Source organism: Sorex fumeus, unplaced genomic scaffold, assembly GCF_029834395.1.
Source record: "Sorex fumeus unplaced genomic scaffold, SorFum_2.1 ptg000063l, whole genome shotgun sequence".
NCBI classification, from domain to species: Eukaryota; Metazoa; Chordata; class Mammalia; order Eulipotyphla; family Soricidae; genus Sorex; species Sorex fumeus.
The window spans coordinates 19,356,383-19,371,907 of NW_026606120.1; the positions used below are offsets into that span (position 1 = coordinate 19,356,383).

At 54.3% G+C, this 15,525-nt stretch overlaps 1 protein-coding gene across 1 annotated transcript; it reads left to right on the forward strand.

Annotated features, from left to right (window-relative positions):
* Window positions 1-2,110: 2,110 nt before the first annotated feature.
* GADD45G (growth arrest and DNA damage inducible gamma) lies at window positions 2,111-3,707 on the forward strand. Its single transcript, XM_056127219.1, has 4 exons — window positions 2,111-2,280; window positions 2,560-2,661; window positions 2,785-2,998; window positions 3,120-3,707. The coding sequence occupies exons 1-4, from the start codon at window positions 2,228-2,230 to the stop codon at window positions 3,228-3,230; spliced, it is 480 nt and encodes a 159-aa protein (XP_055983194.1). The 5' UTR covers window positions 2,111-2,227; the 3' UTR covers window positions 3,231-3,707.
* The last annotated feature ends 11,818 nt before the right edge of the window (window positions 3,708-15,525 follow it).

The following is a 15,525-nucleotide window of genomic DNA, read 5'->3' on the forward strand; positions in this document are numbered from 1 at the left end:
TCAAATTGTTTGTGTGTGTGTGTGTGTGTGTGTGTGTGTGTGTGTACGAAGAAGTTAAATATCCTTTGCAGCGTTTCCTGCTGACCTGGAACCTACAAAGCTCAAGGCATGCTCGGTTGTTTGAAAAAGAGAAAAATCTGATCACAATCACCTAAAAGCTATCGCTTCGCTCCATCAAGGGGTGCCATCACTGTTTTTCCTCGGAGCAGATGGCATGAGCGCGTAAAGGCGACGGGGTTCCCCCCCCCACCCCCGCGATGATGCCACCGCTGTCTCTCAGGGGTGGAAAGTGAGCAAAAAAAAAAAAAAAAAAAAAAAGAAGTGAGCGCTTCTGAGAACGAGGGAAGTGGCTTTGGCCGCTGTCGTCCCCCCGGCAGGCCACGAGGAGGCGCTAGACGCCGGGTCCTGCGCAGGATGCCCGCTGGCCACCCCCGGCTGGCTCGGAGCGCGGAAACATCCTGCCCGGAGGGTGCGCACGCGAGTCCTCCCCACGTGCCCAAGGCCTGCGCGCAAGGACAAAGCCCGTTCGGGCCGGCCTCACCCACGAGCGCCCAGTTTTGCAGCCAAGTGTCAGCCCCCTCCCCAAGCCTCACCTGCGCGAGGCGCCCGGGGAAGACCCGCCCGCCCGCCTCCCCCCTGCACGCGTTTCCATTCCGCCCCCGGGGTGCAGACTGCAGAGACGCGCTCAGCTGGCAAACCCTTTGAAAGCGCCGGCCTGCGGGTCCCCGCGGCCAGCAAGGCCCGAGCTTCCCGATCGATGAGCAGGGAACAAAGGCTTTAGGTGTGAAGTTAAAGAATTTTTTTTTTTTTATTGTTAAGAAGGAGTCGCAAGGGCGGTGTATGATTCCACCAGTTGGCGCCCACACCCGCGTCCAGCAGGGCTCCCAGAGCGCACGCTGACTTTTACTAGGCGCAGTTTGCACGGGACGCGCTGTACCCTGCCAGGAGCGCCCAGGGTCCAGGGCGCCAGAGGCCAAGCCCAAGGAGAACGGTGCCAGCGGGAGGGGGGTGGAATGAAAGTAGGGGACCGGTCAGGCTCTTCCTGAGCAGCCTGTAGGTGGCGTCCCGAAAATAGGGATCTGGAGCTTTCCTCCCCAAACTCAAGCGAATCTGCTCGACCAGGTCCCGCGGGGCAAAGCCGATTTTACGTTGACAGCCCGGTGGGTTTTTTTGCCACTCGCGGGGCGGCTCGACACGCGCTCTCGGACCGGGTGGGGCGCAGCGACAAGCACACGAGCCGCGGGGGGCAGCGGGGCGCACCAAGAGGCGCGGGGACTGGACGCGGCCCCCCGACCCCCACGCGCGGAGGGCCCGGCCAGCCCCACCAGGCGGCAGGTGGATAGTGTCGCTATGAAGAGAAAGCCCCGATTGTCCTTCTGCAAACCGCCACACGCCAGACCTCGGCTATTGTGCACCCTCCATAGAAATGCAAACGAGCCGCGTGCGCCGGCTGCAATCTGCTTGAGCCCCTGGGCACCCCGCAGCGCTGGCTCAGATCTCGCAGGGCCGGTGGGGCCCGGGGTCTTCTTAGTCCACACAGAGCCCTCCACACGGCACGCTCGGAGCCTGAGTGTCAGCTGCAGCGACTTCGCCCGTGCTCTTTTTTTTTTTTTTTTTGCAAGCAAAAGCCCATTGCGGCAGAACTTTTTTTTTTTAAAGTTCCGGTTGAAAAGCAATCCTCATACACTGCAAGTGAAAAAAAAAAAACCCGAAAGGAAATGGCAAAAAGAAATGGCACAAAATCCAATATTTTGATTCCTGCCCAATGCATTTTACAAATCGCCGTACCGTTCTCACTCCGACGGCTTGACATTTTTCCCCCCTCCTAACTTTTTCCTTTTAAGGGCTTAAAAAAAAAACACAACACACACACACACACACACAAAAAGGCTAGATGAAATCTGCAGGCTCCAGTCTGCCTAGTAACACCCCGACAAAAGCGGCAGATTTGAGGCATTGTCATCCCCCGCACCCCTCCCCACGTGGCCTTCTGGCACGAGCCGCGGGCCGCCGCCTCATTTGCATCAGAAAGCGGGCGCCGGCCAATGGGCGCGCAGCATCCCGCCAGCTGGCGGCGCCCGGCGCGGAGCCGATATAAGGCGCGCGCCGCGGCGCCGGGGCGCACTAGCTCGCGGAGGGCGCGCCAGGCACGGCTGCTTTCCTTCCCCGGCTGCCTCGCTTTCCCCGCCTTGCCTTTTTGGATAACTTGCTGCTCGCCGACTTCAACATGACTCTGGAAGAGATCCGCGGTCAGGACACAGTTCCGGAAAGCACGGCCAGGTGGGTCCCCGGCGGCGCCGGGCATCTGGGGCATCTGGGGCGCGGGGCGCGCGGCCCCGAGGTGGGAGAAGCGGGAGCAGCAGCAGCAGCGGCCTGGGGCGGCGGGGCCGAGTGCCCGGGGCGCTGGGGGCGCACGCCGCAGGGGGTGTGCTGGTGCGGGGGAGACGCGTTGCCGGGGTGCCGTGGGGGGTGTCCCCCGAGTTCGGGACTCCTGGGGACGCCGCCGTGCCCGCCCTTGGACTCGCCCGGCTCACGGCGCGGTTTGGGCTTCTTTCGCAGGATGCAGGGCGCGGGCAAAGCGCTGCAGGAGCTGCTGCTGTCGGCGCAGCGCCAGGGCTGTCTCACGGCCGGTGTTTACGAGTCCGCCAAAGTCCTGAACGTGTGAGTACAGACGCCGGGCCGGGCGGAGGGGTGGGGGGAGACGGCGGCGGGGTGGCCTCGGCGCGGCGCCCGGCCGGCCCAGACCTCACACCCCCTCCCCGCGCCTCCCCTCCGTGCGCGCAGGGACCCGGACAACGTGACCTTTTGCGTGCTGGCGGCCGACGAGGAGGACGAGGGCGACATCGCGCTGCAGATCCATTTCACGCTGATCCAGGCGTTCTGCTGCGAGAACGACATCGACATCGTGCGCGTGGGCGACGTGCAGCGCCTCGCGGCGATCGTGGGCGCGGGCGACGAGGCGGGCGCGCCGGGGGACCTGCACTGCATCCTCATCTCGGTGAGTAGTGTCGCCTCCCCGCCGCGCCCTCGGGTCACCACCCCCCCACACACGCCCGCCCGGGTGCTCCGCAGCCGCACTCACCCCCGCCCCGCCTCCCCTCCCGGCGCTCTCGCTGCAGAACCCCAATGAGGACGCGTGGAAGGACCCTGCCCTGGAGAAGCTCAGCCTGTTCTGCGAAGAGAGCCGCAGCGTCAACGACTGGGTGCCCAGCATCACCCTCCCCGAGTGACCGCCCGGCGCGGGTCCTTGGTCTGATCGACGTGGCGACGCCCCCGGGGCGCCGAGCGCGGCTGGCTCTGTGGATGCGCCCCCCCCGGAGGGCGCCGGAGTGCGGCGTTGGAGACGGGCGGGCGGCGCCGCGTGGACCGCGAGCAGAGAGGAGGTGCCGACCAGGGCCGCGGGGGGCCTGGCGGCTGCAGGGACCGCCGGCCCGGAGGGAGCCGAGGACTGCGCCGATTGCCGGGGAGCGGCTGCCGGAGGCGGAGACGTTGGCCCTGGGGCCGGGAAGGACAGCCGTGCCGGGCAGGCGGGCGTGACTCAGCAGCCTGCGCTCCCGGCCACCTGGAGGGACTGGCGGGGCCGAGCCTGCTGCTGCGCTTGGTCCAGTGACTGGAGCTCGACGGACGCAGCAGCCTGCACCGCGGCTGCTAAGCGAGGATGCTGCTGCCGAAGCTTTGAATTCCACAATAAACTTCATTGAACCGAATCTTTGCTCTTTACTGGAGGGGGAACGGCGGGGGCGGGGTGGGGTGGGGTGTCGGGGAGCTGGGAGAACTTAGCAGGGTTCCAGGGCCAAACAGGCACCTGTTAGCGCCCGGCCTGTCTGGGCTGGAACGAGTTCCCCGGGGCGCTGGGCATGGGTGGGGGGAGGGGACGCCTGAGAACTGGAGTTGGGCTCTCCGGTTTCTCTCCTTTTAGGAAGATTTTTCAAACTTAGCAGGCGGGAGCAGAGTGGAGATAAGACATCAGAGCAGCCCCTGGAGTCTGGCCCTCCAGCCCGATAAGGGCGGCCCCTCCCTCCCTCCCCCCGGGGCTGCCCGCAGCCCCCCTCCTCTTGACAGCTGCTTATCGGAGCAGCTTGCAGGATGCAGGCAGCCTTCCTGCACAATGAGGGGCCCTGCCTGCAGCCCAGCCTTTTGTGGTCCCCTCGGATGAGGACCCCAGCCCACATCTCTCAGGAACTTCGCTTCCTCCCAAAGGATGGGGGCTCGAAGCACTGGCGAGGCATGAGTGCTGCGTGTGGCATGATGACTGTTGACGTGAGTCACCACTCTGTGACGGTGGAGATGGCACCCAGCGACACAAATAGGCATGAGCAATCCGTGGGGGACAGCACCTGGGAGTTCTCTGCCCACATCAGGGCCGTCTGTCCCCTTCCGAGGCTTAGGAGAGAAAAACCTGGAAATCTCTCAAGTAAAGACCACACGAGGGATCTAGGGAGCTATTTGCAAACTTCTTGGGTCCCCTGGCCCTTTGCAGGAAACAGAAAACTGCGCCCCCCTCCCCCAATCAGCTCTCCTAATTGCACTATTACTGCCCCTGAAATGACTCCTCCCAGCATCCATTTTGGGAAACCCTGACCTCAAGGGTAATGTCTCCAGTGAATTCATCTTTTTTATTAGCCCAATATGCGTTTCTTTCACCACCGGGACCAGAGCAACTGTTTTCTGCAGGGGGAGTGGGTGGGGGAGGGGAACTACTCTGCAGGTTTTGTTTTTATTGGTTTTGGGTTGGGGGCCTCATCCAGTGGGGCTCAGGGACCACTCCAGGGAATATGTGGTGTGTGTGTCGGGGACCACCGATCGAAGCCGAGCCCCCTGCATGTAAAACATGCATTCAGCCTGGGCCTTCACTTGGGTCCGTCTGTGCTGGTATTATAGGGAGAAAATTCTAGGGAGTCTGATTTACCTTGTTGGATGCTACTTGTAGAGTCCGGAGCACTAACCACGAAACCCAGGAGAACTGAAAACCAGGAAACCAGGACTTAATTATTTATTAAACAGTATTATTATTCAAAATTACTTATTAAAACAGGAACTTAATTACTCTGCCGGGAATGAAACCATGCTCCATATTTCCAGCTCTTACATTTTCCCCTGATTAGACAGCGAAATGATGCAGCTGCGTTTCAATAATATTTTACCTTTTTGCTGTCCTCAGTTTTCCTTGCTGAGAGAGAATCTGGCAGGCTGGGGACTCCATATCCCAGTGCATTCTGGCATGACGACAATTTGCTGCCACATTCTATAGTAAACAGTAGCAGGGCACAATTGCATTAAAATGTACTCTTCAGCGAGTAAATTTAGCAGAACAGTGCAATGAGCATACAGGCAGAGCCTCCTGCTACCAGGTCAACTTAACCTTGCAGAAGGTTAAATGAACAATTGTCCTTAAACTGCCTCCTTTGCTCTGCTTCAAACTTAGAGCCAGCGGGTACCTGTTGAAATCAGGGGATAGCAGAATGTGCAAGGAAAAACTGCAAACCTGGGAGGCAGCACCAGGCAATGTTTAACCTGGACATTTTCTTGAGATGACTGGCCTATTGCTATTAAGGTGAAATGCCACAAAGGGAGGGCCAGGACATTCACAGGGAATATTCACAAGAAAATTTCTTATCTATGGAGAAGAAAAAGCATTCATAGATTCTGGTAGTACCTCAGCCCCAAGTGGGAATGCAGAGATAAACTAATTATCATAGGGCTGCTGGGGGTGATTCATGCAGACTGTTTAGCACAATGTCCTCCGCAACTAGAAAACAGAAATGAGTCTTAAGGACAAATACTACTTATAAATTATCACCTAGGGACTGTAGAGATAGGGTGGATTGCATGTCTCATATGCATAAGGTGGTGTGTGTGTGTGTGTGTGTGTGTGTGTGTGTGTGTAAGGCCCCTTGTATATGAGGCTGTAGTTTTATTTTTTTTTTTTGCTTTTTTGGGGGGGTTCATACCCGGCGATACACAGGGGTTACTCCTGGCTCATGCACTCAGGAATTACTCCTGGCGGTGCTCAGGGAACCATATGGGATGCTGGGAATCGAACCTGGGTTGACCGCATGCAAGGCAAACACCTTACCCGCTATGCTATGGCTCCAGCCCCAAGGCTGTAGTTTTAAAGTTTTAAATTATATATATATTTTTCCATACCCGATGATGTGCAGGACTTACTCCTGGCAGGGCTCAGGGGAACATATGTGCTGCCAGGGATGGAACCTGGGTCAGTCACATGCAAGGCAAGCGCCTTCTTCGCCGTACTATCACTCAAGTCCCTGAAGCCCTAGTTCTTGAGGCCCCAGTATACATCTTCTCTGGCACTACATGACTCCCAGCACCCAGCTCTGGGAGCCCCCAGGCACTGTTGGCCAGGTCTCGCTTCATCACTGGGCCTCAGCTGTGACATATCAAGCCAACACAATTGGCTGAGTGTTGGCAGGAGCAGACCCCAGACCCACATCCCGGTGCCAGCATGCTGATGCCATTAGCAAGACTTTCATTAGATAATGCCAGCTGATTTTTACTGGGGCAGAGGAGATAGCTCAGGGGCCAAGGGGGCATGCTTTGCATGCTCAGGGGTCCTGATTCGATCCCTGGCACTGCATGACCCCCTTGAATACTGTTAGGTGTATCCCTGGAGGTCCTCAAGCTTTGCTGGGTATGGTCCAGAGGGCCCCTTGCATAGAATCATTTGACCTGCTCAGTCGGAGTACCACTGGCCGTGACCCCCGACCCTCCCCCGGAAATACTTTCATTGAAATGACATTAGTTTGCAGTGTTACCCAAGTCAAACCAGCACGCGCCCCCAAGACAACTGTGTAAGATGGAAACGTTTCATGCATGTGTAGCAGAAAAAATAGTCAGATACACAAAATGAAAAAGAAAAAATCCCCATAATGGGTCATCCCTTCATTTTGTTGTTGTTCCTTTTCCTCCTTCCTATCTTCTAAGGTGTACATGTCACATGAAGTGTACATCAACATGTACAGCACTTGTTTTGTTTTGCTGGGACCACACCCAGCAGTGCTCAGGGACCACGCCTGGCAGGCCCTGGGGGGGTCTGATGCGGTTTGGGGATTCTAATCAGGGTCCCTCACTCCTTGAGGGTTGCACGTTCTCTCTCTCTCCTCAACCCCCCTGTTCCCCTAACCCCCTCTCTCTCCTCCTCTCTCCTGCATTCAACACTTTTGTTTTTAGTTATTGTTTTTGGGGGCCATACCCACAGCAGTATTCAGGTGCTACTTCTGGCTCTGTGCTCAGGGATCACTCTTGGCAGTGCTTGGGGGACTATGTGGGGTACCAGGGATTGAACCCAGGTTGGCCACGTGTAAGACAAACACCTTAACGCCTATGCTGTCTCTCGTAGCCCCACGTCCAGGACTTTTAGCGAAGCCTTTTTATTCAGTATTTGGTTCTGTCTCTGCTCTCTTAGCAGCCTTAAGTTTCTCTCACTTGGCCTGGGTCACCAAAGCAGCTTGGAGGTCACTGTGCCATTTGCATAGGAATGATGCTGTGTCCTTAGCTGCTTTGCAGGCTATGGAGTTGGGTTGCAGAGCAGAGAAAATCCACTGGACTTGTGATTGGTTTAAAACGTTTTCTTTTGCATCTTTTGTACCCGAAAGCTGGTGCTGTCCAGATGAAATGGGCACAGAAAGGATAGCAGAGGCGCTGGCTTCTCTCTGCTTGGGCGGTCACATAGAAATGATTACGGGAACTCTCAGTCTTCTTAAAAGGAAACCCGCTTGGTGGAAGTCTGGTTTGGCCATTAGCACAAAGTGCTTTGCTCTCCAGGCTTACAAGAAGCGCTGGAAGAAAGGAGCAATTTTTCAGAAGGAGAGAGGAGCCAGAGAGGGTAGAGGTCAGTTCCAAATGGATAATTATTTTTGCTCTTGTGAAAATGACCGAGCTTTTCTGCTGGTTTCTGAAGTATCAGCTGCTGAATCCTCATTGGGTGTGCCCTGTGTAAAGCGAGAGGGCATCTTCCCTCCGGCCATGCAGGAAGCACTGGGGAAGGCGGGTGGAGGGTGGAGGGGCGGGGGTACCAGCAGGCATGGGTGGTCCCGCAGGGCCTGAGGGAGACTGGGGACCAGCACTCGGAGCCCTAGGACTGAGTGAGACTCTGATGCGCCTTTGGATTCTGTTCTAGAGCAGGGTTATGCTCTTTAAAACAGCCCTGCTCAAGCACTCCTTTATCGGCCAGGGAAGTAGAGCCTGATAACTTTGCATCTCTTGGCCAACAAGGAGGGACCGTAAAGCCGGCCTGGATTCCTCTCCTCCACACGGAGGGGCAACACTGCAGCCACTCAGAGGGGCAGTCCTGCTCCAGGTCTGGATTTCTGGAGGAGGTGGCTGCTGGAAGCTGCTGGAAATACCTCCGGGCCTGCAGGATTTCAACCCAAGAGGCAGCAAAGACTTCTGCAGGGCATGGGAGCTAACCTAGGGAAGAGCTGGGCAACATTCATTCACTCATTCATTCATTCATTCACCCAGCCCATGCTTCCGGAGCAGAGCAGGGCGTTCACATCTAGACAGAAACTTCTGTCAGGTTCCTGGACTCTGGTACAGGAAGTGGCTGAGTAGGTCCTGAGGAGGCGTGGCTGGCCGGGACTCCACATCCTGGGGCCCCGTACTTAGCCCCCTGAGCACACCTGAGCAGGAGCCACGGGGCCAAGGGAGACGGCAGAGCCTGAGACCCTTGAGGTGTCACACCCAAGCAAGTGTGACACAGTCTGAAGGGCAGGTGGGGTGGCTTGGGGACTGTGAGCTCCCTGCTTCCTCTGCTCCCACTCAGCTCCTTCCTTCTGCGCTCTCTCTCTCTCTCTCTCTCTCTCTCTCTCTCTCTCTCTCTCTCTCTCTCCACTCCCGCCTGTTATTGGGCCAAACCCTGCTATGCTCAGGACTTACTCTTGGCTCCATGTTCAGAAATCACTCCTGGTGGGCCTCATGGGACAATATATGCTGCAGGGGATCGAACTTGGGTTGGCTGCCTGCAAGGCAAGTGCCCTACCCACTGTGCTATCTCTCTGGCCCTCTTTTGCTTTCTCTGGAGTCCAAACCTTCGCAGCAGGTAAGTAGCCCTGTGCATCCCTCCTGACCACTTCAGAGTCTTCTGTGCTATCCCTTCTCTCTCCCCTCTTTTCTTCCTTTTGTGTTCTCTCCTTCACTCCCAAATGATGGGGCTTGTGCCTTGACCAGGCCTTGGAGATGCAGCTTGAATACACGAAACGCCTTGCGTCTTCCTGGCCCCTAGCCTGGCACCTGGGCTGTGGATTTCACTGCACAGACTGGCATACAGACCCTCTTTCTTCCTCTTGGCCATGCTCCCTCTTGTCCACATTTAGCAATACTCAGAGCTTACTTCTGGCTCTATACTCAGGGTGGTGCTCCTGGTGGTGCTCAGGGGACCATGTGGGGTGCCAGGGATTGAAGTGGATCGGCCGCATGCAACACACGTGCCTGTACCTCTGTACTTTCTCTTTGGACTCCTAATCTTTTATTTATTTATTTATTTATTTATTTTTGAGTCATATTCAGTTGTACTCAGGACTTACTCCTGGATCTGCTCAGGATCACTTGTGGTGGGACAGGATTAACTATGCGGGGTGCTGTAAGTTGAACCTGGGTCTGTTTCCTGCACACCAAGTGTGCCATACCTGTTGTACTTTCTCTCCAGCACTGGTACCAGACCTTTTGGTCTTTTGGTGATTATGGTGAAGTTGAATTCTGTTCTTCATGTCCCTTTAAAGGTGAACAGAGGGACTGGAGCGATAGCACAGTGGGTAGGGTGTTTGCATTGCACGCGGCTGACCTGGGTTCGATTCCCAGCATCCCATATGGTCCCCCGAGCACCTCCAGGAGTAATTTCTGAGTGCAAAGCCAGGAGTAAGCCCTGTGCAATGCTGGGTGTGAGCCAAAAAGCAAATAAATAAATAAATAAATAAAATGAAAAGGGTGAGCAGAGCAGCAGTGCATCTGTCAGTGACCTTCAAATGCACATTCGTCTTTGCACCAGGAGTCGAGTCAGGGATCTCAGTTCTCAGTGTAGCTGCCCACCAGTCTGTGCAAACACACCCTGTCATGTCCACTCACACTGTTCCTGCAATGAGTGAGTACACGGGATGTTCTGAGGGCCCATGGCAGCCTGCTGGAAAGATTACGTATCCGGTAGACTATAGACCAAACATGATTGCCACTCAATGCCTCTTATGCAAACCACAACACCCAAAAGGAGAGAGAGAACAAAAGGGAATGCCCTGCCACAGAGGCATGGTGGGATGGGGGTGGGTGGGGGGTGGGAGGGATACTGGGACCCGTGGTGGTGGAAAATGGGCACTGGTGGAGGGATGGGTATTTGATCATTGTATAACTGAGACCCAAGCACAAAAATTTGTAAGTCTACACCTGTACCTCATGGTGTTTCACTAATAAAAATAAACAAATAAAAATAATAATAAACAAAAAAATTTTTAAAAAAATAAAAGAAGAAAAAAGATTAGGTATCCGTCTCTGGAGCTGTGCACGCAGGGGTAATTCAGACTTGGAACCTTGAACGCATGAAACCATCTTCAGAGATGGGTCTTTTGAATGCTTTCAGAGCAACTGACAATGATGCAGGAGCCTCTTTAGATGGGTACACTGAGGATAGCATATAGGATAGTGCAAGTGATGACAGGGCATAGAATTTGTGGGCCCAGAAGACGAACTTTACAAGTCTATGCTTTGCAACATGGCAAGAGTGATAGTTGGAGGGGCCGGAGAGATAACACAGTTGGCAGGATGCTCACTTTGCATACAGTTCACCCAGGTTCATACCCAGATCCCTTATGGTACCTCAAGCCACTCTAGGAGTGATTCCTTAGTGCAGAGTCAGGAGTAAACCCTGAGCATCACTGAGTGTGGCCCCCAAAAAACAAACAAACAGGAATAATAGTTTGACTATAACGTACAGATCGATAACAATGGATGTGTTAAATTTTTTTTCATACTGAAAAAATGTTCCCAGAGACTAACACCTAAGAGTGGCCGAGATTAGCACTAGGAGTTTCGCTCCATGGCTTGGAGGCCAACCGCACATGCTAGGGGGAAAGGGAGCTCAGATAGAGAAGGGAGCACCAAATAAAGGGTGTTGGGAGGATCCTCCCAGGATGGGGGAAGCATGCTGAAAGTAGACTATAGACCAAACATGATTGCCACCCAATGCCTCTTTTGCAAACCACAACACCCAAAAGGAGAGAGAGAACAAAAGGGAATGCCCTGCCACAGAGGCAGGGTGGGATGGGGGGGGATGAGGGGTGGGAGGAATACTGGGATCCATGGTGGTGGAAAATGGGCACTGGTGGAGGATGGGTATTTGATCATTGTATAGTTGAAACCCAAGCACAAAAATCTGTAAGTCTACAACTGTACCTCACTGTACCTCATGGTGTTTCACTAATAAAAATTTTTTAAAAGTTCCCTAAATTATCACAAAGAAATGATATATCTCTATCTGGATTATTTGATTTTAATATCTATTTATAAGGGTTCCATGCATTTTAATCTGGCACCTACATTTATTTATTAAAAAATGAGTTTTCATCATACCAGGACAATTAGGGGGGAAAAACAAAGCTTCACATAATGGTTACACCTAACTTTTCTGCCTTCCCCCAAAACGGGGTAAAATCTGAGAGAATTGTGTAGTGAAATATCACACTCCTTCCTTCAATATCTCAGCCCATGCTGGGGCCACAGCTCAGAAGTGTCAACTTCACCCCTTCTTCTCTCTGCTGCTAGGCGTCAGGGTCCCCGGCTGCAAGAATCTTGGCCAAGAGGACCTGCAGTGCGATTTTTTTTTAAATGAATTATCCACACTAGCCCCATTTCCACCTGGTCAATTGCAAACTTGGAGGGTCCCAGGGCCACTGAGGTTTGGTTATTAGTTGCAATAATTCACAGACCCCAGGAGAAACCGTTTCCAAACCAGGCTTATTCCAGAGGATGGATGCTGAGGCCTGTAGGTGGGGCGCGGCTTTGTACCTGACCCCTCTGCCAGCACCTCGCCAGACTGCCTGAGCACTGTCCCTCATCATTCAGGTCTTCTAGCAGGGATTGCTGAAAGTGCAATTGAGCCAACAGTGGGCTCATCCCAGTCTCTCCCTTGTCGCTGGACACGGGGTGGGGTGGAAAGTTCCAACCCCCCATCACAGGGGCGACCCTCTGGAGACCAGCCCCCTCCTGAGCTGTGCAGGAGTGTTCAGGGGTGACTGCTGAGCAGAAACCAGGCATGACTGCGGGCCAGTGGGAAGTGGAGAAGGTACGTGGCTGCTCATGACATGCACAAGCCTGGAAGCATGTGCCACCCCAGGGCCTTTGCACAAGTATCCACCTGGTTGATGCCTGGTTGTAGCAGGTGACACTGTTCTGGTCCTTGTGTCTGCTGTGCACATCTCTCTGTCCACCCCTCTCGGACCGTCTCTCTACCACGTCACCTCTGTCTCCCTGTGACCTGACTCCCGTGGCCCCAGTGCAGAGAACCGAACATCAGTGGGAGAGGAAGCAGGGGCAGGATTCATCTCTGTTCCAGGGACTGTCCCTGCGCAAAGCAGATGACTAAGTTCTTTAGACGTCACCGGGGGCCACAGCTGGCCCTTGGCTGCCGTTTTTATCCGGAGCCCACTGTCTCCCATCATTCCCTCACCCTCACCTGGAAATCAAAACCCACGCGCCACTGAATCATTAGCTGCACCACCAAACACTTCTCCTCGCAGGGAAATTCCCAGGAAACCTCATGTTCTCTGCAGAAGCGCAGGTGTGGCTGTTGTTTATGTTCATTGTGTCCACTTGGAAATGGGCCCAGGGAAAAGGGTGGTAGCTGAGGCAGGAGGCATCTGGGGGGGTCTGACACTCATAGGGTCCTCCCTCCCTCCTGTCCTTCCTTTCTCTTCTTTCTGTTCTTCCTTCCTTCCTTCCTTCCTTCCTTCCTTCCTTCCTTCTTTCCTTCTTTCCTCTCCTGTCTTTCTTTCTTTCTTTCTTTCTTTCTTTCTTTCTTTCTTTCTTTCTTTCTTTCTTTCTTCTCTCCCTCCCTCCACCATCCCTCTTTCTTTCTTTCTTTCTTTCTTTCTTTCTTTCTTTCTTTCTCTCCATCCCTCTTTTTTCTTTCTTTCTTCTTTCTTTCTTTCTTTCTTTCTTTCTTTCTTTCTTCTTTCTTTCTTTCTCTCTCCCTCCCTCCATCATCTCTCTCTTTCTTTCTTTCTTTCTTTCTTTCTTTCTTTCTTCTTTCTTTCTTTCTTTCTTTCTTTCTTTCTTTCTTTCTTTCTTTCTTTCTTTCTTTCTCTCCCTCCATCCCTCTTTCTTTTTTTCTTTCTTTCTTCTCTCTCTCTCTCTCTGTCTCCCCTCTTTCTCTCTTTTCAGGCATCACTCCTGACCTGGTACTCGAAGGGTCATATGTAGTGCCAGGCAGCAAACTGGGGTTGGTCATGGACAAGGCAAGCACCCTGATGCCTGCACTATCTGTCTGGCCTAGGATCTTCATTGTCAAGGCTAACTGGGGGGCTCACTGGCTCCCGGAAGCTCCCTGGGGCTGAGGTGGGGGGCTGGTGGGGGATGGGCACACAGTTCTAGCTACTTGGACTCTCTAGAGGGAAGGAGGTGACCCAGAATGTGTGTTCAGAACCGGGGCCCACCTAGCCTCATGCTCTGGAACCTGAATCGTCTGACTGGCTTTCAGGTAAAGCTGAATTCATTGTCTCATTGCTGCTCCCGGCTTCCTGTTACCCAAGGAGGCAGACGCATTTGTCTCTCCAGCCTCTGGAAGCGGACGCAGAAGATCAATGAGTACAGGAAAGTATGTCTCGTGGTCTGCGCGCTGCGGCCAGGAGCACAGTCATTTATGGGAATGCTCATTAAAAGGACGCCGAAGCTTTCTTCCCCCGAAAGCGGCTGGGACCCTAAGCCCACAGACAGCTTCTTTATCTCCCAGTGGCGATTGATGTGGTTTTCCTCAGCACCTCACGGGGACGGGGGAATTGCTGTTGGTTGCTATGATTCATTTTCTCAGCTTTCAGGCTTGGCTCTGGTTTGAAGATTGTAAGCCCTTGGGTTATGTAGCCTGGTGGGGCCTGATTCGGGGATCTGACCTCACCTCTGCAGGTGCCCCTCCCCCAGGGAGGTGGCTCGGGACAGGTCCGTTTCCGCGCTCTCTCACTCCCAACTGGGAATCATTCAGGAGGATGGTTCACTTGTTGCATCTTTCTGATGATAAGAGACAGGCATAGCAACGTTGATACAACAATGAAAACTACCTCGAAGGAAGAGAAAGGGACTGGAGAAAGTCTCCTCCCTCACAGCAGAATCAAAGTTCCCTGCTGTGAGTCACCACCACCCATGGATTCCCAGAGCTGCTGGCATGCAGAGCTGGAACGCCTGGCTGGAATTTCAGGAATGAGGGCTCTGGCTGCAGGTCCTACTCTGGCTGTGTCCTGTGGTGTATGTTCCCTGCGTGCATGCTGTGTGCTGTGGTGTATGTTCCCTGCGTGCATGCAGTGTCCTGTGGTAAATGTTCCCTGCATGCACGCTGTGTCCTGTGGTGAATGTCTCTGCATACATGCTGTGTCCTGCAGTGTCTGCATTCATGCAGTATCCTGTGATGTCTATTCCCTGCGTGCATACTGTGTCCTATGATGTCTGTTCCCTGCATGCATGCGGTATCCTGTGATGTCTGTTCACTGCATGCATGCTGTATCCTGTGATGTCTGTTCCCTGCTTACGTGCAGTTCCTGTGGTGTATGTTCCTTCATGCAAGCTATGCCCTGTAGTATGTATGTAGCTCTGTCTTTCTTGTGATGTTCCCTGCACCCATGCAGTACCTTGTAATATCTGTTCCATACTTCCAGGCAGTGGGAGATCGACCCAGTCATTGGAAGTTCTGCTAAATTCATCTGAGTTTGTGGTGCTAAGCCTGGGTTCTAAGACTAGCACAGTGACAGCGTTTGGTTGATGCTGCCCTGGCTTCCAGCTCCTGGGCGCAGGGAGAAACCATAGCCTCTGTGGGCAGCATTGGAGAGGCTGGAAGGGCAGCTGGGCGGACACCTGCGCAACACCTCCTGCATGGCCCAGAGCTGGTCTCACGGCACGGAGCTCTCTGCTGCGAGTCCTGTTTCCATGAACTTTCCACAGCAGGAAAAGAACTCACACCAGAGACACCCATTTCAGGGCTGCTCATCCTTCACTGTCACCCGAGGGACCCTGGAAGCTGGGCTGAAACGAGAGACCTGCCCTGCCTGTCCTCTCTGGCCAGCAGCTGCCTACAGAGCCCATATGCTCAAAGGAGGTGCAGCAGCCGTGGAAAAGCAGGACTCAGGGTGACGCCAGGAGCCAGGGGAGCATGCCCCCCATGCCCATCTCTCCCATACTGCCCCGTCCCTTCACGCCCTTCTCTCCCATACCACCCCATCCCTCCATCCCCATCTCTCCCATATTGCCGCATCCTTCCATGCCTGTTTCTCCCCGTGCCTTCTCAGCTCTCCATGCCCGTCTCTGCATGCCTGCCCC